A 22620-nucleotide genomic window follows, 5' to 3' on the forward strand; every position below is an offset into this window, starting at 1 on the left:
CTGACACTCCTGAGACCAGACTGAGTCATGCCTTTAACTCCTTGGTCCACCTTTGGGGACCCTGGTTGTCTTAGCTCTTTGTGGCATCTGGCAGGAACTCCTGGCATCCAAAGCTGGTGGATAGTAGGGCAGAAAGAGGCTCTCAGAAGCGCAGGTCCTCATGGCATGGTAGGTGTGGAGCAGCAGCCTTGGGAAACGGTGTGTGAAGTACTGGATGAAGCCAGCAGGGAGTTGGCCTAGTGCCTGGTGTACTTCAGTTGGGAGCTCCCTGTAGTGGTGCTTCTGGGGATGGGCAGGACAAAGAACCTGGCTCAGCTGTGGCACGCCATCCCTGGTCCATTTCCCATCCAGGCTCTAGAACACACCTTATTTCTCATGGCACGGAGTAGGTCTCTCACTGATGTCCCCTTATATGATCGGAACCTTCTTAGATCTGTGGGTGGAGAAGTGGGCTACAGGGATGTCCCATTGGGTCTCTTCCTCCTCAGGCCCACCCAAGTGTGGCCTCTACCTGCTTGCAGTGGTGCTGAGATGTGCTTGTGCCAGTTTTCTCGGACCACCTTGTGGCTTCCTGCCTCCAGCGCCATCACGAGGGGTCCCTGCTCTGGCTCCTTCTCCAACCAGTCGCTGACATCCTAGGACCCCACAGAGCTCCTAAGTCTTATGAACAGTATCAGAGGCCCTAGGGCCAGGGTGTGTGTTATGTGATTGAACCTTCATGCCACCACCCACTTGAGGGAAACACTGTTGCCTCTGTTCTATATTCTATAGGTAGGCAGCCTACAGTTCAAGTGTGGTCCCTTGCCCAAGATCTCAAGTAGAAGGAGTATCTGCACTCATGCCCCAGTGTAAATGATTGCAGATGAGAGCAAACTGCATTTCCTTAAAGGGGAAGCTAGGACAAATGCACAGACTTCCAGGTCCAAGGTGACAAGACCCTGACTTCGTTTTTCTTGTTCAGGGCCTGTGATGGTTTGAATGAGAATGGCTTCCATAGTCCATATTTTTAAATAATTAGTTCTCAATTAGGTGAACTGTTTGGGAAGGGTTAGGAGGTGTGGTCTAATCAGAAGTGTCCCTGGGGGTGGGCTTTAAAGTTTCAAAAGCCCACACCTGGCTCAGTGTTCTTTCTTGGCCTTCAATTTGTGGATTAAATGTGAGCTCTCAGCTACTGCTCCAGCACCATGATTGCCTGCCACCACAACACCAAGATTGCTGGGTTTCTCTAGAACAGGAACTAAGGTAGGACCCGAACTTGGAGCTTGGGAGCCCCTTCTTAAGATCCCCATCTGACCTGGAAAAACTGGAGCTGCTTGGCTCTGCTCCAAAAGAGGGGGTGGGCCAGCACCCGTCTTGCTGAGGGGCGATCCTGAGGCAGCAGGCTCAGCATGGCTTTCACCAAATCCAGTGCCACAATCTTGTCTGGAGGGCAGAAGAGAAGGGTTGGATTATAGATGCTCAGCCTCATGTTTCCTTCCTCCCATCTTTGCTGGTTTGGCTGGGATCTCCCTCCCTCACCGTGGATCTCTTCCTCCAGATGAGCCAGACAGGGATCCCCTGAGAGGATGTTGGCTTGGCGGTAGAGACTCTCACCAAAGGGGTGGCTGCCACCAGAAAGCACATAGTAAAATACACAGCCTGCAGAGAAGATATCCACAGCACTAGTCTGTGGGGGGGGGGGGGCAGAAAAATGGGCATGAGAAGCAGGAAGTGGACCTTGCTAAAAATCCTTTCTGGACCTGTAGAGCTGTGTGTATGAGAGACTTTAGTTCAATTTCTCCCATATTCTTAACCCCAGGTCTACACTGAACTGCATCCTACCTAGCTCATTAGGTCAGAACAAGTGAGAGCCAGCATCACTTTTTCTTTCTTTCTTTCTCTTTTTTTCTTTTTTGGATTTTTGAAACAGGATTTCTGTGTGTAATAATAGTCCTGGCTATCCTGGAACTCACTCTATAGACCGTGCTGGCCTTGAACTCACAGATCCGCCTATCCGACTCCCAAGTGCTGGGATTAAAGGCATGCACAACCATCACTCTCCACCCCCACCTCCCATCTCCCACCCAGCAAGAGCCAACATCTTTTTTCTATGTAGCTAGAACTTAGGATCCCCCTGCTTTAGCTTCCTGAGTGTTCCAAATACAGGCTACCACATTCAGTGACTGAGTATAGTGAAGGCTAAGCATCGTTTTCTAAGCCTAGAATGATGTATATAATCCTCAGGAGGCTGAAGTGGGAAAGTTGAGTATTCAAGTCCTACCTAAGACTAGATACTAAGACCCCATGTCAACAGAGTCATTTTCTAAGTCATGTTTTCTCAACCTAGGTGGTACTGATTCAGAAGATAAAACTGTCAGAGAAAGTGTGGGTGGTGCCCTGTGTCATGTTCTACTGTAGCATGTTTAGCAGCATCCCTGGCCTCACAAGATGACAGATGCACTTTTCTTCCCAAGGCGAGCCAGCTAAAATGCCTCCAGACATCGCCTAATGCCCTCTCAGGTGCAGAACAGTCCCTGCTGGAGATTGCCTTGAGGAAGAGAGTGGATTATCCCCTGAGAATAGATGGACAGGTTTGGAGGGGCCTCTTTCAGAGAAGAGCTGGGCCATGGAGGAAGACGTGTTGCGGGCCGGCAGACTCACGGGGCTGTCTGGGGGCAGCTGCAGGAGCTCTGGTGCCATCCAGCCTTCTGTGCCGGGAATGCCGGAATGGAGACTGAAGCTACAGCGGCCTGCAGGTAGCTTCTTGCAGAGGCCAAAGTCAGAGATGACTACTCTGCCTTGGCCCTGGCTGTCAGGCCCAGCCATGAGAATGTTGCCTGGCTTCAAGTCACGGTGTACTACAGGAAGGAAGGGCAGAGTGAGTGATGCCCATGGGGAAGAGCAAGGAGCTAAGGACTGGAAGTAAGACATGGTACCTATGTGTAAGGAATGTAGGTGGGCCAGGCCAGACATCATCTGCTGTAGCACCATGGTGGGCTCCAGGCCCCAGCGGTCTAGATCTGGGTTCTCCACATACTAAGATGAAGAGGCAAAAATGTCACTTTCCAGCCCAAGGCTTCCCTCCCTCCTTCCCTTCCTGGGCTCCCATCTCACCTCTTGCAAGGAAGCCTGGCAGAGCTCCAAGGCAATGTAGTGGAACTGGGGACCACGCTCAGTGCAGAAGTAGCGGAGCACATTGGGGTGCCTGTCAGACTCTTGCAGCAGCTGCACCTCTCGCTGAACCAAGCTGAAGCACTCTCGGAGGAGCCTCTTCACAGCTACTGCCCGTCCCTCAAACTGTCCTCTGAGAGGTGGACCAGGGGTTGGGGGTTCAGAGAGAGCAGATAATGGAAAGGGTCAGGACCTATCCCCAAGTCTGGGAGTCTGGAAGAATGCCTGCCCTTTGGTTGTCAAAAGGGCTACAAGTGATACAGCTGCAGCCTGGGCTCCACCTGCCACTCACCGGAAAACGAAAGTTCCACCTGCCCCACGTCCCAGCACATCCTTGGGGTTGAAGGAAATCTTCCCCACTACAGTGGGCTGTTCTGCTACAGAATGGGGTGGGGGGGGAGATATCATGTCCTCTTAGTGAGCTACACTCACAGCCCACACTCATCCTCCCTGCCTTCCTTTGCCAGCCATAGACCAGAACCACCCTCCAACCTTGACCTCTCTCCAGACCTCCTCCCTTCTGTGCTCAGTGTGCTGCAGTAGCTGAGAGCAAAGACCCAGGTGCTAGGCACATGGCTCCAGTAGCTGGTGCTGCTATTGGTGTGGGTAGGCAAGAGACTCAGAGCTGATAATGATGCCACTTGTATTGATGAGGACCAAATAGATATATGGGAGAGGAAGTGGGTCATGTTGGCTATGCGATTTCCTTTGGAGCACCTCCTGTCTCTGTTTTCTTCCCCTTCTCTAGCATCCTTCCCACCTCTAACATTTGCAACAATTCTTTTCATTGAAGTTGAATGTTGCAAATAAAAAGATGAATTCAAGTAGATGGATGCATGATGAGAGTGAGCACAGTTATAGCAAATAAAGATGGGGCTGGGTGTTACAGTGCGCACCTACAGCACAGCATAAAATCTTGGTGTGCAATTAAGATGGGTGAGGTTGGGACCAGGGAGATGGCTCAGTAAGTAAAGTGCCTGCCTTGCTGTGGAAACCTAAGTTGGAACCTAAGTGAAAAGCTTGGCATAGTAATCCATAATTGTAATCCCAACACTGAGGAGACTGAAACAAACTAGCTGAATCAATGAGCCACAGGCCCCTTGTCTTAAAAATCAAGGTCTAACCAGGCCTGGTGGTACATGGCCTTGATCTCAGCACTCAGGAGGCACAGGCAGGAGTATCTCTGTGACTTTAAGGCCAGCATGGTTCCAGGACAGCTAGAATTACATAGAGAGATCCTATCTCAAAAGACCAAAACCAACAACAATAAAGAACCCAAGATCTATGGCTCCTTAGAAATAACACCTGAGGTTGTTCTCTGACCTACACACACATACATGTATACACACACTAAATGACAGAGGGAATGAACATTACATAGACATCTTTCCCCAATGTGTTTAAGTGAAAGTATTGGTTTAAATAGAAGCAGGCTCTAGGTAATCTGTTGTAGTTTCTTGAGCTCTTGTCTCAAAGTATTAAGAACACTCCCTGTGGTGGATAAAGAAAATTTGGCATTTAACATAACAAAGTGTCCTGGCTAAACCATATGTGGAGACAAGATCCCCTTCATCACTTTAGTGTTGGGTATCAAAACCAGGGCCTCACATATGCTAGGTAAGAGTACTACCTATTGACCTAGATAGGAAGTGGAGAAACTTCTAGAGCTGGGATTCCCATTACATCACATCAATGACAGGGGTGAAGGTGGGTAATAAACTGGGGTAGTGAAGAATTACATGTTCTTGGGGTTGAAGAGATAGCTCAGCAGGTAAGAGCACTTGATATGGGTTCAAATCCCCAGAAACCATTTAAAAATCCAAGCATGGCAACATGTGCCTGTAAATGTGTCTGTGTAGACAGAAGCATTTCTGGTTCTTCCTGGCCAACCTAGCTCTGGTCTTACTGAGAGACCCAGTTTCAAGGGGATAATGTGGAGAGTGATAGAGGACACTTGACATCTTACTCCACATTGCAGGTGAGGAGAAATGCACAAACCCCTTCATGTGCTCACTAACATGTGCATACAACATACATACATATTCACATACACTTCTCTATTTAAAACAAACAAAACAAAGGGATTTGGCAAGAACAGCCTAGGGAAAATACAGAGTCTTACCTGTAGAAAGACAGGTAGACTTCACTCCAGAGTCAAAAGGTCCAAGGAAATGGGTTTTGGGGTACAGTGGAATGGACATTTACTTGGATTCAGTGGAGTCAATAGATGACAAGAACTAATCTCAGGGCTGGGGTTACCTTGCTGTGGAGCCCTTTAAAAAAAGTTGCCCATGGACTGGAGAGGTAGCTCAGTGAGTATGCTTTACTAGAACTGACTCTGAGGAGGAGCTGAGCCCCAAGGAAGAGGAGAAGAACATGGGTGAATACTGGAGCCTCAAGTCAGGAGCCAGGCAGACATCAGCTTGAGTAAGTGGACAGCAGGTGGGAATTTGACATGAGGAAGCATGCTGAGTAGCAATGGGGAGCTACCAGCATCAGCTCACAAAGACACAAAATGCACAAACCTGGCTCAGAGTCAAAAAGCAGAAGACTTGAGTGAGTATTGGATGCACAGGCTATACCCACCAAGCACTCAGTAGACACCAGTGGGTCCAGAGTGAGCAATAGATGCACAGGTGATAGCCACCAAGCATTGAGTATACACAGTGGGTCTTTGTGGGGTTAAGGATTAAACCAAGAAGCATTGAGAAGAATGTTAAAACAAAATAAAAACCATGCCTACGTAATTTACTGCTACCATTATCAAAGACATTATTCAAAAAACTATTATTAATTATTGTATTGGTTTTTGAGACAGGGTTTCTCTGTGAAACTGCCCTGGAACTCCTTTTGTAGACTAGGCTGGCCTTGAATTCACAGAGATCTGCCTGCCTCTGCCTCCCAAGTAAAACAATTATTAACATCACCTTAGTGTAATTCTTTTTTAGACACATATCCCAGGCTGGCCTTGAACTTCTGGTCCTCCTACCTCCTTTTCTCAAGTGCTGGGTTTATAGGTATGTACCACCATGCCTGGTTTATGAGTGCTGGGGTTCAAACCCAGGGCTTTGTGCATGCTAGACATGCACTGTCCTAGCTGAGGTATATCCTCAGCACTGACTTGGTAATGATTAAGATGACAACTTCTCGTAGTGCAGTGATGCAATGAGGTGGGTGTTAGTATTCCCACTGGACCAGTGAGAAAACATATGCTCAAAGAGTTAACTCTTCAAAAGTTAGCTGACAACAGTTTAATCTACACATAGTTCTAGCTACAACCAGAGACTCTGAAAATAAAAATAAAATATAATAGGAGACATCAGAGGATACTTAACTATCTATCCCACCATCTGCGGTTTCTAAAAATTCGACTTTGAAAATCAATTATGTTCACCTCTCCCTTTTCTCTGTTTTTGATTCCCCAGTTTGTTCACTCAAGTTCACCTTCAGGGTCATGGGATGGCTGGTCTTGCTCTGAGGGGCTTTGAAATCTCTTCTGGTTCTCCAGGGTGACCCTTGAGAGCTGTGTCTGAGCATCTGGTGAGGGGTCATGAGGGCCTGCAGGTGCCAAAGGGCTCTGCTGCTGCTGTAACACATGGGTATTAGCGAACTCAAGCCTTCCTCCCCCAATGGGCCCTACACCTGTGCCACAGCTGAGTTCACAATAGAGTAGGGGCCCCTGGGAGGGAGGCAGAGGCAGCTGAAGTTAGGCAAGGGAGAAGTAGGGTTCTCTCTAGGGAAATGGACAAAGGATGTTGGACTTACCTGCCTCATCAGGTAGAGGACCCAGGCTCCCAGGAGGATGGCGGTGAAGCTAGCTGCCAGCAGGTCTTGGGATCCCAACCCTGAAGCTTTCACTTCAGGATGTAGTTCTGGATCCCAAGGTTCTTCTCTCCTCAGGCTCAGGAGCTAGGAACAAAGTGGTACTCCCTCCTACTGTGAAACTCCCAATTCTTCACCACTGGGTTCAGGGCAAGGTTTAGTTGAAGGAGTGGGGAGGGGTGGTCCCTGTGTGATGGACTTGTAGTGCTCAGGAGAGCTGATCAAACCTACCAGAAGACTAGCATCTCTTTGAATGTCATTAAAAGCTCATATGCTGACCTGGGTTGGTAGCTCATACCTTTAATCACAGCAGAGGCAGAGGCAGGCAGATCTCTGTGAGTCTGAGGCCAGCCTGGTCTACAAAGTGAGTTCCAGAATGGCCAGGGCTACACAGAGAGATCCTGTCTCAAAAAACCAAAAGGAAAGAATCATGTGTTCATGGGATATTGCTGAAACTACAAGATTCATCTATAGAGTTGAGGAATTTGGTGGGTCTGGAGCAAACTCCCAGGATTTGAAAATCATTGCTCCTTCTAACCTTGAACAACTAACTAGCACTTCTCCAATCTCATCTGGGAGAACATGCCTTTATAGTTTTTTTTTTTCTGTTTTCAATTTTGCATTTGATGAATATTTTACAATGAAGAGTAAGAAAAATTCTTGGAACTATGCTTTGTGATTTAGGAAGTCAATATCATTTTGACATTTTTAACATGCCTGGTAGTAGCAGCACCAAAATGTGTGTTTTCTGGGAACTTCTGTGAGATTGACTGGGGAAGAGGTACAAGGGCTGCTGATGTCTCTGGGTCAACCCATAGCCCCTGGCATCGCAGCACTAACCTCAGAGAATAGAGCTGGAGCATGGAGGTCCTCTGGGGTTCTTGTCTCAGTAGACCCTTTCTCTGGGATGGGGTGAACCCTCAGCATGGTGGTGTGCAGGACTGGGGGAAGTTCATGGTATCCTAAATGGAAGGAAGAAAAGACAGAGGAGCTGAGGATGCTTTCTATATTCCAATTCAGAAACTGGGCTTAGAAGTCTTTTATCTTCATCTGATCCAAAGTCAGGGGATCTCACCAATGAGTAGCCACTGGCTGGGAAGGGCTACACTGCCTGAGGGGTATCTGACAGCAGTGCTGGGTGAGCCCTCTCGCTCCCCTGAGACTTGAAGTGTCACCTCATCTGTTGTGGGGCCATCGGTGGGTGCCAGGGTCAGTCCACGGGGCTATGACAGAAGATGGAGAGCCACACGTGAAAGAAACCCTTTTCCTGCTCCATCCCTCTTTGCAGTCCTCTCCGAGACCCCCTTCTCACCACGAGGGCCACCCCAGTGTGGACCAGTGCTTTGGAGACATAGAAACCAGCTTCTTCTTTCCCCACATACAGTGTCATCCTAAAGGGGAAGGGAAAAGAGAAGGATGAGTGATGTTGGTGAATAGCTTCAGCATTACTTTACTTATGTCCTTTGTAGTTGCTTCCATAGTGACTCTAGGATTGATCATGTGACTTGCTTTAGCCAATGGGACAAATATGACACAAGCAGAGAGTTGAATGGCACTTGTGCATTGGGAGTTGCCCCTCAGTGGTATTCTCTGAAGCCCTGAGACTACCGTGTAAGGAAGCCTACTCTCTCACAGGGGATGAAAGACTTTAAGGTACACAGATGAACCATTCTATTTGATGCCTCCTTGGCCAAATGGCCCATTGGCTACTAGATAGGTGATTGACACTATCCAAGACCATTGCTTCCACAAGTCATTAGCTGATTTTAGAGACCAGAAAAACTACCTGGATGACCCAAAAATCTTGGAAAATAGCAGGTGCATGTTGTTTTTTAAGCTCCAAGTATTGGAGTTGTTTGTTGTGCAGCAAAACTAACCGGAACAATATCTATAGCAACATTTTCTCAATGTATATCTCACTTTTTGTTTTTTTGAGACAGGGTTTCTCTGGGTAACATCTCTGATTGTCCTGGAACTTGCTTTGTAGACCAGGCTGGCCTAGAATATGCCTGCCTCTGCCTCTGAGTGCTGGGATTAAAGGTGTGGCCTACCAAGGCCTGGCTCACTTATTTTTTATTTTTTAAAATATGGGATCTTACTACGTAGCTCAGGCTAGCCTCAAATTCATGGTGCTCATTGGGCAGTGGTGACACATGAAGCAGAGGCAGGTAGATCTTCATGAGTTCGAGGCCAACCTTGTGTACAAAGTAAGTTCCAGGACAGACAGGCCTACACAGAGAAATCCTGTCTCAAAGAACAAAACAAAACAAAACAAAAATTCATGATGCTCCATCAGCAGCATCCTGAGTACTGGGACTACTGGCATACACCACCACACCTGGCCCAGACCTCTTACAAGATCCCAGTGTTCTAAACTGGAATTTGTTATCTCTTGTTTTACCTTTTGATTTTCCTCTCTTCCTCCTTTAGTGCTTTGAACTTCTGAAAATGATAGCAGCCATGAAATTCTAGAACTTCTAGGAGCCTATAAGCCTCCTTATAAAAGTTGGACTCACTATCCATCCTGTTCCTCATAATCTTCCCCAATCTTCTCTATTACCTTCTACTTAGCACCTTGAGGTTTTTTTCTGCTCCAGCCTGCAGCATCATCTTTATTGTGTGTGTGTGTGTGTGTGTGTGTGTGTGTGTATAATACATTTTATTTTTTAGGTGTATGGGTGTTTTGCCTGCATGTATGTCTGTATACTACACACATGCATGGTATTTATAGAGGTCAAAAAGAGGGCATCAGATCACCTGGAACTGCAATTACAGATGGCTGTGAGCTGCCATGTGAGTGCTGGGAATTGAACCTCAGTCCTCTGGAAGACTCTTAACCATCTCTCCAGCTTCTCTGTAGTGTGTGTGTGTGTGTGTGTGTGTGTGTGTGTGTGTGTGTGTGTGTGAGAGAGAGAGAGAGAGAGAGAGAGAGAGAGAGAATGAGAAAGAACGAGAGGGAGAGGGGGTGGGGGAGAGGCTGATCTCCAGGCAGTTCTGTCTGGTTTTAAACTCATAGAATCTACCTGTCCTTGTCTCCTGACTGCTGAAATTAAAGGCATGCACTACCACGCCCAGCCTCGTGGTGTCACATTTTTCCTAAACACATTCTGAGATATTCTTCATACAGTAACCAGAATACTCTTTCTGAAATGAAAACACGAGTCAGTCGTTTCCTTGATTGAAACTCTCCAAGGATTGACTGCTCTTTAGCCTTGGGAAAAAAATATTCAAGCCTTCTGTATATGACCCTGGCTTATTCGTACAGCCTCAGGCATGAGGCTGCTTAGACCTGTATCTCAGCCTTTGACTTTCTTTTTTTATTTCATGAGTCATGCCTTTTCCCATTTTCTGTTGATCCTTTAGGTCTTCCGTGCATTAGATGTTTCTTCCTCTGGGAAGCTTTCTATGGCTTCCTCTTGTTTCCAGCCTCAGTCTAGGTATCTTTTTTATGCTTTACCACCATAACCTGTCTGTCTCTTCACCCTTATCTTACCATGTTACAGGTCCCTTTTATATGTCTGTCCCCTCACTAGACTCTGAGCTTCCTGTAGGCAGGAACACTGCCTGTGTTGTTTGTTATTGGATTCTTAGAGCCCAGTAAATGACTAGCATTTACTAGTGCCCAGTTAGCATTTGTGGAGCAATTGGAATGAATGGGCAATCCCTGACTCCAGTCTGTGTCTTAGGATGGCATAAGGGAGGGTGACACTTGAAGTATTTAACAATCAGTTCGGTACAGCATTTATGGAACAAACCAGGTTGGGACCCAGAGTCTCCTCCCAGGACAGACTTTGCTCAATCACTTGCTAAATGGTGACTCCCTAGGAGTTCTAGGGACACTATCTTGACACCTGATCCAGCTGTATTGATGGGCCATAGCTGAATATCATACAGCTGGGGCTGTAATGTTGCAGAAATTCCCTTCCTAGGCTCTAGATATCAACACTTACAGAAGTTGGATGTCTAAGGAAGAGAAGTGGGTGACTGTGTCCTGGGAGCTGGAAGCAGGAAGTCGGATGTGTCCCTGGCGAAGGACAAGGAAATGTAGAGTATCCCTAGCCAGCGTAAGATGTGGCAGCTGGTGCAGACCATCCTGATGCCATGTGTAGATGCCCATCACAGGCACTCCCAGGTCTTGTGTCCACAGCACAGTTCCACTTCCTGGATCCACAGTGAGCAGCAGGCCCATCCCACAGGATGTCAGGTGGCTCATGTCTATCAAGAAAGACAGCTGGGGAGACGTCAGAGAGATCTCATGGGACATACCATGAAAGCAGTCAGAGTAGGGGGTCAATTGGGTGTGCAAAGGTCATTTGAAGCCACATGGAGGGTTACAGGGACATAAGAAGATCAATAAGAGTTTGTTTCAAATAGGAAGGGATTGGTTGGGGCCATCTAAAGTTGACTCGGGTGTGTCTGTGAGACTGGGACATTTGAAAAAGTTAAGATGAGAGGTCATTTGGGGAAAGATCTTTGGTTGTAGGTCATTATTCATAGTTATGGTCAGACTGATGTTTACTAAGGTCAAGTAGTATGATCTAGAGGTTGGCAGGTTCTTTGAGAAGCACGTAGAATGTGAAGGAGTCAACTAGGAGCTTTGGTGGTGTCACTTACATGCCAGAGTTACTTGCACGATGCTTCATGAAGAATGATGGAGTTAAGATTTGAGGAGGCACTTAGGAGCACCAGTGTGGTGGTTTGAAAGAAAATGGCCCCAAAAGGGAGTAGCACTATTAGGAGATGTAGCCTTGTTGGAATAGGTGTGGTCTTGTTGGAGGAAGTGTGTCACTGTGGAAGCAGGCTTTGAAGTCTCAGATATGCTCAACCCATGCCCAGTGACCCAGACCACTTCCTGTTGTCTGTGAGTCAAGATGTAAGAACTCTCAGCTCCCTCTCCAGCACCATGCCTGCCTGCATGCCCCCATACTCCCAGCCACCATGCTCTCTAACATGACAGTAATGGACTAAACCTCTGAACTACAAGTGAGCTACCACAATTAAATGTTTTTCTTTATAAGAGTTGTGTTGGTCATAGTGTCTCTTCATAGCAATATAAACCCTAACAAGACACTCAGGAAGTTGGGTAAGGTGAGTATAATATCAAGGGGGTAGCAAGAGTTATATGGAGGCCAGACATAGATGTCACTCACCAGGTTAAGACTTGATGGGATTGCTCAGGGTATTGGGGAGGTTGCTTGGTGTCCCTTAGATGCAAGGAGTCACCTCAGGCTACCTGGTTGGGGTCATTTGGGGTATGGATAAATTCAGATGTATTGCTTGGGCTATGTGATCATCAGTATGGTGTTCAGAGTCACCTCAGGTCATCTGTCAGGCTGTGTCATTCAGCATGTAAGGGGCATCATGTAGGTGGATCAGTATGTGCTGGGACTTGGTCCTCGTGTCACTCAGGGTTTCCAGGCTGGGGACTTTAATCCAAGTAAAAGCTGAGAAAGATGACACTCACATTTTCCAGGTGAGTCATCCATAGGGGGCGCTGAGTAGCGGCGGTAGGTTGTGTTCCAGCGCAGGGCTGGAGCTCTTGGGTCATGCATGGAGACAGTGTACTCTGTGTGTCAGAAAAAAGGGTCACCAGGAATATAGTCATACGGTGCTTCCCCAACCCGACTCCAGAGACTGTCCCTCTTGTAGGACTGGAAACTTCCCAAGCTTGCGGATTGGAGGCCTAATGATCAAGCTTATCATTCATTATACCTCTAGCTCCTTTGTCAGTGCTTAGTAAAATGTGTATTGATGATTGTCAGATTGGCTGAACTCAACTTGGATAGCAACAGTCAGGCCTGGGAAAAGAAAATGAGGGGTTTTCACAGAGCTAGGCAACAATTGACTTACGCGTTCGGCCGATGTAGAGTTGAGGGGTAGAAAAGCCTTCAGTGCTTAATGTCATCTGAGTCTCCCCTGACTCAGGGTCCACTACAAACCACGTGTCTTGCTTCCGGCCTGTGGAGGAGGGAAGTGAGCCAATTTTCAAGGTGATGTAGGAGAGGGTGTGTATGCCCTTTTGTTCCTGGCCAAGGCCCCCATTCTCACTGGCTGGATTTGGCCCCCACAGGTTGCAGGGATACTCACCTGTGTAGAAGACCCCATCAGAGCTGCGGCAGGGAGATGCATGAACCAGCTCTGGGATTGTGAACGGCAATTTCTGAGAGGGAAAGGGTCCAAGAGGGGGTAAGTGCAGAAACATGCAGAGCACTTGCTATGACACACTCTCCCAAGATCAACCCACAGCAACCTTTTGACTGGACACCTTGCCCTTTCCATTTCCCAGGAGAGGAAACTGGAGCTTGGAGAGGCTCAGTAACTTAACGCATGCCGCTCAGGTAGACCAGCCTCAGAGCCAGCATCCTTAGTCACTTTGCTATGGAGCCTCTTGAAGAACTGCAGAAGATCCCACAATGGGTGTCACAACACCACATGATAGCCTTGATTCCACCTGATGACCTTCTCCAAATAAAGGCACACATGCACATACACACACAATACACAGAGACAGCCACACACACACACACACACACACACGACACCCCCACATGAACATACATATACAATACACAGAGACAGCTACACAGACACCCTCCCACACATATACACATACAACACACAGAGACAGCTACACATCCACACAGACACCACCCCCATGCACACACAACACACAGTGACAGCTACACATCCACAGACACCCCCCACATACACATACAACACAGAGAGACAGCTACATGCCACACAGACACTGCCCCCATGTACATACAACACACAGAGACAGCTACACATCCACACAGACACCCCCCTCACACACACACATGCTTTAAAACTCAGTAACCACAAAAGGCAGTGAGATTGAAGAGCTATTTGGACTCAGTGTTGGTGGTGAATTGGGCTACCCTCTACCCTCCTTTGGTGCTTTCTCTCTCTCATCAGGAATCAGATCCCAGTCTGTGTTATGTGAGTGCGTACCTTGTATTTAGGTTTCTTATGGGTTTTAACAAGGGGCACAGAGTGAGGTAACCATATATAGAAACCACCAACTTTCAAAAACAGAGCCATTCAGCTCACACACTCAGTCCAGACTAGCAGAACTACCCAGCCTAATTTTGAGGTTTTTGGGTTTTAAATCTTTGAATTCGTGGATGATACATTATTTAGCAAAAGATAACCAGTACAGTTTTCACCTTAATGCCCTCAGAGTCCTGCAGATGCCCCCTGATACACTCAGAGGTATGACATTCTGGTCTGCAGACACAGCCAAGCCCTCCCCATTCTAGCGGTCAGCCTTCCATAGTGCTCAGAACCTCGACTTACAGCTTCAAAGGACACCCCACTCTGATACACAGTCCCTTCACCCACTGGCCCCCTGGCTGGTGGAGTCCTGCCCAGGAAACACCCATCCCAGGAAACGAGGGAAACAGACCATCAACCCCTGTTGTTTCTGGGTTCCCAAGATGTACAGGCTCCCGTCAGCTGGGTCAGAGAGAAAGGCCATTCTGTGGAGCAGAGAGGGACAAGGGGAAGGCTAGGTGCATAGCTCTGCTTTCATGAAGGTCTTATCACTCCACTTTCTCAGTTGCTAGAGCCCATCTTTGTGGGAGACCCTTGGATCAGCAGGAATCCTTTCCATACCATATAAGAAGACTAATTCTCTCCCCTAAAACCCTCACATGTGCTCCTCCCAAGCCCCTCACACAACTATGACTCCCCAGCCACTCCCCTGTAAGAGGCCCCAATTCACTTACTCTGTGACATACATTGGTCCTTGGATGATGGGGTCTGCAGGGACAAAGACATAGAACCTGAGTCTCTTTTAGACTCTATTGAAAAGCATAGCTAAAGCCATAGCATTTACCCTATGCCAGATGCAGAGCCCAGCAGGCAGCAAGACCGCTATGGGTAGTCTCTGTCATGCTACTTTCCCCAGTTTGTAGGTGAAGTCAATGAGGCTCAGAGAGCTGAAGTGATTTTCCCAGGTCCACACAGTTGGTAAGTAGTGAAGCTTTCTGGACCCTAGTGTTTCTGTGTGTGCATGCATGCAAGCATGCATGTGGTGTGTTCAGTGTGTGTGTGCGTGTGTGTGTGTGTGTGTGTGTGTGTGTGTGTGTTTTCTTTTCTTTGAGACAGCGTCTCCCACTGAACTTGAAGCTTACTAATTTAGCTAGGCTGGCCAGCCAGGAAGTTCCACAGATCTTCCTGTCTGCCTTCCCAGTGTTGGGATTCAAAACACACTGTTGTGGTTAGTTTTGGCTGTTGTTTATTTGTTTGTATGTGGGTGCTGGCCATCCAAGCTCAGGTCCTCATGCTTGTGTGACAAGCTGTTGACTCACTGAGCAGTCTCCCTAGCCCTTCAGTGTTCATGTTCTTATCTTCTACGCCGAGGTGACTGCCCACTCTACCACTCAGAGACCAGAGAGAGATAAGCAGCTATTCCTTGCTCACCGTCCTTCAGTGTCCACTTCAAGTCCCCTGTCTGCTTGTTCAGTGCATGGAGACTTCCATCCAAGGTAGACACAAACAGAAGGCTCTCTGGCTTGAGAGTCTGGACCTGGGAAGGGAAACAAAAATCATCTCATCAGAGGGTGCAAGGACTATCTTGACTTTGCCCCAGGCAGAAGTCATTATGACTTCTCTGGTCAAGGAGACAAAGATAGGAAGAAAGCTGCACTTGACCTTATGGGGTTACAGTGGGAGCTTGGGGAGCTGAGGGGACTTTGGCTTCCATTTCCTCCCTCTCCCTTTACATCCTTCTGTCAACCAAAGCAGGCCAAATGTGTGCGTGTATGCATGTGTGATATTTGTGTGTGTGCATATTTGTGGTGTATGTGTGTGTCTGTGTCTGTGTGTGTGTCTGTGTATAAGGCAGAATTCAATGTCAAGTATCTTCCACTTTCTATATTATTTATTGAGACAGGGTCTCTCATTGAACCTGAGGCTCGTTAGACTGGCCAGGGTGTTCCAGGGATCTACTTGTCATCCCACTGCTAACCCCGACCCCTGCCACCCTGCACTGGGGTGACATTCATGCCCATAGTCATGTTGCCCACCATGGGTGCTGGTGACTCAAACTCAGCTCCTGAGGACTGAGGATTGTGATCCATGCAGCCTCCCTCTGGGATGGAAACTATGAGTGGAATCCTGGTTGCACAGGTCAGGGACTGGGGACTAGGATGGTCAGAAATGGAACAAATGGAGCACCGAGCCTCCTTGAAGACACGGTTTCCTTTTCCTTAGTCACACGTGTGCCTCTGTTCAGAAGACCCTTCCTCTCTCCCTGGACTGGCTCAGCTGCTTTTGGTGCCAAGCTTTGTAGTCCCCCTAATATCTATCTACAGGAGGGAGGCCTGGAGCTACATTGTATCTGGCTCCTTCTGGACTCACTTGCCAGCTCTGGGCCCTCCTTGAGCAAACAAGGTGAGGCTGAGCTCAGAGCAGGAACCCTAACATCCGGGTGGCCCAGCCGCACCCCTTAGAAGGCCACATCCTGCTTCAGGACCCTCAGGTCTGGGGTGGGGTCAGTGATATTCGCTGGAGAGTCAGAAGCTCATCAGCTAGACCCTCTCTCTCTCGGGACTCAGTCTTGCCATCTGCAACATGACAGAGACATGGACCAGGGAAAAGGCTGCCTCCTGATTGGCAGCTCCAAAGAGAATGTTGTTTGATCTTTATAGTGCTTAAAATGTTACTTTTAATTAACTTTCTGTTATTGTTTTGTGAGACAAGGCCTCTTGATGTAGCTCTGGTACTTGCTGTATAGAGCAGGCAGGCTTTGAACTTCTGACAATCCTCCTGCCTCTGCCTCCAGAGTTATGGCATTAGAGGAATATAATGCCATGCCCAACATTAACAGCTTTTTTTTTTTAAATCAGAATTTTTTATTTTATTAATTGATTATTCTTTTGAGACATTCACTCTATGTAGCTCTTGCTGTGCTCGAACTCAGAAATCTGCCTGCCTTTGCCTCCCAAGTGCTGGGATTAAAAGATGTGCACCACCAATGCCTTGCTGAAATTTTTTATTTTAAAAATCCAGATTTTCATTATCATTCTCATTTCTAGTTTTTTTTTTTTTTTTCTCAAAAAATGTCAGACCTGGACAGGACATAGCAGGCTCCCATTATTATTTAGCAACTGTGGATGGAAGCTGAGCTAGAAGAGGGGTTCCCAGTGTCTAATTCTACCCCATCCCTTTAGCTGGGGGTGAGGGGTGGGGAAGGGGAGAGACCCCAGGCTGAGCAGAGTGAACTGACTGGCTCCCAGCAGACAGGTTGGACCAGATCTCTACACTTGAAGATAGATCATTTGTCCTGGGAGTTCTGAACCTGCGGGTGAGGGTGGTGGTCCAGTCACACACAAAGGGAAGGGGCATCATAAAGTGCTATAAGTTGAACCATGGTTTCACAGCCAGTTTCGCAGCAGAAGACCCTAACTGAATCATAATTTTCAAGAAAACTGGATTCTCAAAGGGTTTTAGTGGCCTGAATTTACTGTCTACTTTTTCCTCCCCACAAGCGCCCTCCCCATCTTTGCAGTAGAAGAGGCTGAGTTGGCACATCTTCCCAGGTAGGTTGTAAGAGGCATCTCCCTGAGTTTATGAGGCATTCGCTCTCTAGGGGTCGATTTGGGCGACCTAAGCCTAAGGGAAGGAGGGAGAGGCATTCCTACTGACCAGTTACAACGCCAGTCATCTGGCCCTGCACTCACCTGTGGGCGGATCGTCCCCAGCAAAGACGCAAGCTGCAGCAGGAACCCGAAGGGAGGCCACAGTAGGGACTCCCAGGCTGAATTTGCCATAGCCTGTGGGCATCACAAAGTTGCCAGCTCCCTCTACTCACTTCGTGGCTCCAGGCGACAGCCAGCTCTCTCCACGGGAGACTCCGCCCCCAGCAGAGCCAGCTGGGGAAGCAGAGTCTTGGGCGAAACCTCACCCTGTGGTGGCCCCCGCCCTTCCCATCGCACCTACACCTCACTCAGTCCCTTCCACCTTGGGGCCAAACGTTGCCAGTTGGAAGGATTTTACTGAAATGGACTATGGAGGACATACCAAGGTCTGTTCTCTCTCTCTCTCTCTCTCTCTTTCTCTCTCTCTCTCTCGATTTACTTATTTTATTTTATGGTATGTTTTGCTTGCATGTATCTCTGTGCATCACCCACGTGCCAGGTGGCCAAGGAGGTCAGAAGATGGCGTTGGATCCCCAGGAACTGGAGTTACTGATGATTGTGCGGCTCTGCCATGTAGGTGCCGAGAATCAAACCTGGGTACTATGCAAGAGCAAGTGCCCTTAACCATCTCTCAGACATCTGACCACAATGCTTGTGCTCTTATTTTGTATTATTATTTATTATTTTTTTGTGTGTGGCTGGCCCCCACTGTGCTGTTATGAACTATGAATTAACTGATGGAGTCACTCATTTGTCCAACAGATATTTCAGGGTCTATTAGGCTATCCTGCTGAGCAAGACAGAGCAAAAGTTGTCTTTGTAGAACTTATAGATCACATGGTTAAGAAATCAAAGCTGGGCAGGGTCAGGAGTTCAAGGTCATCCCTGGCAACATAATGAGTTTGAAGCCATCTTAGTTGTTATAGAAGATCCTAACTGAAAAACAAAGGACAAATGATCAAAAACATCAGACTGCAAAGAATGGAAAGAGAATTTTGTATGGCTGTGCCCATGTTAAAAGTAAAATGTTTTTGTATTGAATGAGTATTTTGCCTGCATGTATATCAGTGGCAGAAGCATCAGGAATTCAAGGTTGAATTGTGATTTCAAGGCTAGCCTGGGCTACAAAAGCTTCTGTTTTAAAAACAAAGCAAATCAAAGATGCCACTGGTCACCTTCTCTCTGTTTCCTCCAGGGTGTGGAAATGTCAGTTCTGTGTGCTGCTCACTTTACCACACTCCCTTGGTCAGCTCCCCCCTGTCTTCCTTACCTCCTCAACCCGTAACACTGTTGCTCCTGTCCTCCAGCTCTAGGCCACTGTATGCCATATCCCTCAATTTCCTTTGTCTCCTACCTGCAGCTGGAACCCATATACTTTATTCTTTCCCCACACACATTTTTACCTTCCTTCCCCAAGTTTCAGGAGACAGGCTTCTTACTTTCAGTCCCCTTTGGCCTCCTCTGGGATGTGTGTGTGTGTGTGTAAAAATGTAATTTTCAGAGCTATGGAGATGGGACCATTGGTAAATGCCTGCCGTACAAACATTAGGATCTGAGTTCAGATCCCCAGCACCCATGTACAAAATCCAGACGCAGCCCAGTGCCAAAGATGCAGACAGTGGATCCCTGGAGCTCACTGTGTTTCTCTCTCTGGGTCAATCACTGAGGCTGATGGGCAGGAGCATCCTTTCTTTTTTTCCCCCAATGGCCATAATTCATTATCTCACCATAAGGCACAATACACAGAGCTTTGAGGGTCCAATGATGTTGTCATGGCAGAACACTCTGCAGCCTTGGCACATGATCATGACTTTGAGGCTGCATGAACACTGGAGAGAGATGCTTTCCATCGCACTGCTGTCAGTGAACATTTGCAGGGAGAGTGATGCAGTATGGCCTCCACCAAAGCTGGCTTTGTGGCTCAGCTGCACCACACTGCCAGCAAGGCCTCTGGGAAAGGTGGCAAAGCTGGAGGAGTAATTAAAGCTCTACTGGAGTGGGGCTCAGCGAGAGTTTAGAAAACTTCCCATACAAAGCCTGCTTGATGTTGAGTTGGGAGGGGATGGAAGAAGGTTCCAGGGGCTGACTTAGCCCTTTCCCTGGCTCTCTGGGTAATTTCCAGAAAGGTAGGTCCACAACAAAAGGCATCCCTTGCAAGTGACTCACTAGTCCCAGAGGACTATACCCTGCAGGTTTTCTATTCTCTGCATCTGACTTTAGGGGATCCCTTGAGGACATCTGCTCTGTTTTAAGGCCACCAGTAGAGCCAGGTGGTGGCTTTGGTGTCCAGTCTTCCCTTGTAGTCTGCACGCCATCAGATATGTAGTTTTTGCTTGGTTCTTTGTTCCTACTGGGAAACTGGAGGGACCTCAGTAGGTTGTGGTGTCTGCTCTTCAGACCTGGGGTACTGAAGGGTGAGAACTGTATTCCTAGGACCAAAAAGTTTCTTCTCTTGACCACCAGCATTGTTCTGACCACCCAGGATCCTATCTGTCTGCTCAGAACCAAAGGAGAGGCTCACATTTGCAGAGGAGAAACATGGCACTTCGGAGGTACTGTGATTTCCTGGACACTGACCTGGGGCAGGACCTGGATCACTGCCTTGGGACTGGGAATGGACTTCTTTCTGCTCTTCACAAAGGAAGGAAGAAAAATGCCCTTTGGAATCTATTTCTTCCAGGTTGCCAGAGGAGGGTGTCAGTTCTGTTACTGGATGTTGGGAGTGTAAACTTGGAACCATCTTGGCAATCTTCTGGGGCATTCCAGGAACCTGGGAGGCCTTTGTCGGGCAGGAGCATTCTTATTGGCCAGTCCTAGATCACATGTCCAGCTGCCTGTGGATGGTGTTAAAAAGGGACAGAAAAGGGTATTTCTTCTCCTCCTTCTTCTTGTTTTTTTTTTTTTTTTTTTTTTTTTTTTCTGTTTTTTGTTTTTTTGTTTTTGTTTTTTTTGACAGGGTTCTGGAACTTGCTGTGTAGATCTCAAACTCAGAGATCTGCCTGCCTCTGCTTCCTGAGTGTTGGGATTATACCCAGGCTCAGTTTGTTTCTTCTTGTGTAGCTACTTTTAGTTTAGGACTAATGTCCGTAGATTCTTTTCTTCCTTCCTTCCTTCCTTCTCTCTCTCTCTCTCTCTCCCTTCCTTTCTTTTCTTTCTTTCCTTTATTATTTTGTTTTTACATCCTGACCAAAGTCTCCTCCTTCTCCTCTCCCCCCAGTCCCCCCTCAGCCCCCCTCCACCACTCCTACTTGTTTCTCCCTAGAAAGGGGCGGGTCTCCCATGGACACCAACCAGCTAAGGAAAATCAAGCTGCAGTGAGACCAGGCTCCTCCTATTAAAGCTGGATGAGGTAGGAGGGAAGGACCCCCATACAGGCAACAGTCAGAGACAGCACACTCCTCACCCCCACCCTGTCAGGCATTCCACAAGAAGACCAAACTAAAAATCTGCAACATATGTGCAGATGGCCCAGGTCAGTCCTGTGCTGGCTGGAGCCTAGATTAGTTGGTTCTGTGGGTTTTCTTGTGTCCTTGAGCCCTTAAAGCTTTTTAAAAATTTGTTTTGTTTTGAAATAGGGTTTCTCTGTGTAATAGCTCTGGCTGCCTGGAACTTGCTTTGTAGACCAAGCTGTCTTCCAATTCACAGAGATTTGCTTCCTGTGTGCTGGGATTCTTTGTTTTATATGAAAAAAACAACATGGCTTGTGAGAGCTACCACAGCTTCAGAGGCCTGAGGTGGAGAAAAGAAAGCACCAAGGTCAAACAGACATCAAATCATTGTGTTCCTGCCATTCTTAGTTCACTTGATTTTAACCCTCAAGCTCACCTCACATGCCACTAGTATTAGGGTTACTATTACAGTGATCAAACACCATGACCAAAAGCAATTTGGGGAGGAAAGGGTTTATTTAACTCACCCTTCTTGGTAACTGTCAATCACTGAAGGAAGTCAGAGCAGGAGCTCAAGCAGGGCAGGAGGCTGGAGGCAGGAGCTGATGCAGAGGCCATGGAGGGGTGCTGCTTCTGGGCTCGATCATCATGGCTTGCTCAACCTGCTTTCTTTTCTTTTCTTTCTTTCTTCTTCTTTTTTTTTTTGTTTTTGTTTGTTTGTTTGTTTTTTTTGAGACAGGGTTTCTCTGTGTAGCTCTGTAGACCAGGTTGGTTTAAAACTCACAGGTATCCATCTGCCTCTGCTTACCCCCACTCCCAGCTTTTTAAAATTCTTTAGTGATTTATTTTTTCTTGTTTTATGTGCATCGGGTGTTTTGCTTGCATGTACACCAAAATGAGGGTGCCCGATCCCCTAGAACTGAAGTTAGAGTTAGTTATGAGCTGCCATGTGGATGCCGGGGACTGAATTCAAGTCCTCTGCAAGAGCTGCCAGTGCTCTTAACCATCTCTCCAGTCCTCCAGCCTGCTTTCTTATAGCACCCAGGACCACCAGCCCAGTGGTAGCACCACCCACAATGGGCTGGGCCCTCCACCATCAATCACTAATTAAGAAAATGCCTTACTGCTTACTGCTGGATCTTATGGATGCATTTTCTCAGTTGAGGTTCCTTCCTCTTGGATGACTCTAGCCTGTATAAAGTTGATACAGAGTAGCCAGCACACCATTTGACTGATATCTGCTTGGCCTGAATTCTTGCTGTCATCAGCTCATGTTGCCCAGGCTCATCAGAGCCCTGAGTGACTGTTGATGGCTGGTGTCCTATCCCAGGTCCTCCTAGTGGGCTAAGGGCTCATGGGAGCTCACTTCTTCAGAAATTACTTGCCTTGGGTTAGTCGAGGCTGTGTTGCAACCTTGTATGTGTGTGAATAGCATAAGTGTGTCCCTAGTTACAAAGTGAACCTTGTCACAAAGAGGTCCTGAGCTGGGATTGTGTCATTAGATCTTCCTCAGGACCTTCTAGAGAGTTCTTCCCTACCCACTTCTAGAGAGACTTTATGTGTCCTTAGAACATGGATCTCTGCCTTAGGCTCTG

General features: G+C 47.5%; 1 protein-coding gene across 1 annotated transcript; it reads right to left on the reverse strand.

Moving 5' to 3' along the window:
- Nucleotides 1-33: 33 nt before the first annotated feature.
- Ern2 (endoplasmic reticulum to nucleus signaling 2) lies at nt 34-17768 on the reverse strand. The gene is made up of 22 exons (XM_051192007.1): nt 17679-17768; nt 15418-15523; nt 14721-14754; nt 14399-14471; nt 13060-13132; nt 12823-12930; nt 12437-12538; nt 10923-11187; nt 8285-8363; nt 8048-8195; nt 7813-7934; nt 6916-7059; nt 6595-6736; nt 3443-3527; nt 3094-3283; nt 2916-3015; nt 2641-2837; nt 1519-1666; nt 1295-1422; nt 512-635; nt 366-433; nt 34-282 (listed from the first exon to the last, which is right to left on the reverse strand). Exons 1-22 carry the CDS (start codon nt 17766-17768, stop codon nt 34-36), a joined length of 2775 nt encoding a protein of 924 aa, XP_051047964.1.
- Nucleotides 17769-22620: the final 4852 nt, after the last annotated feature.

The sequence above is a fragment of the Phodopus roborovskii genome, unplaced genomic scaffold, assembly GCF_943737965.1.
Source record: "Phodopus roborovskii unplaced genomic scaffold, PHOROB, whole genome shotgun sequence".
Classification (NCBI taxonomy): domain Eukaryota; kingdom Metazoa; phylum Chordata; class Mammalia; order Rodentia; family Cricetidae; genus Phodopus; species Phodopus roborovskii.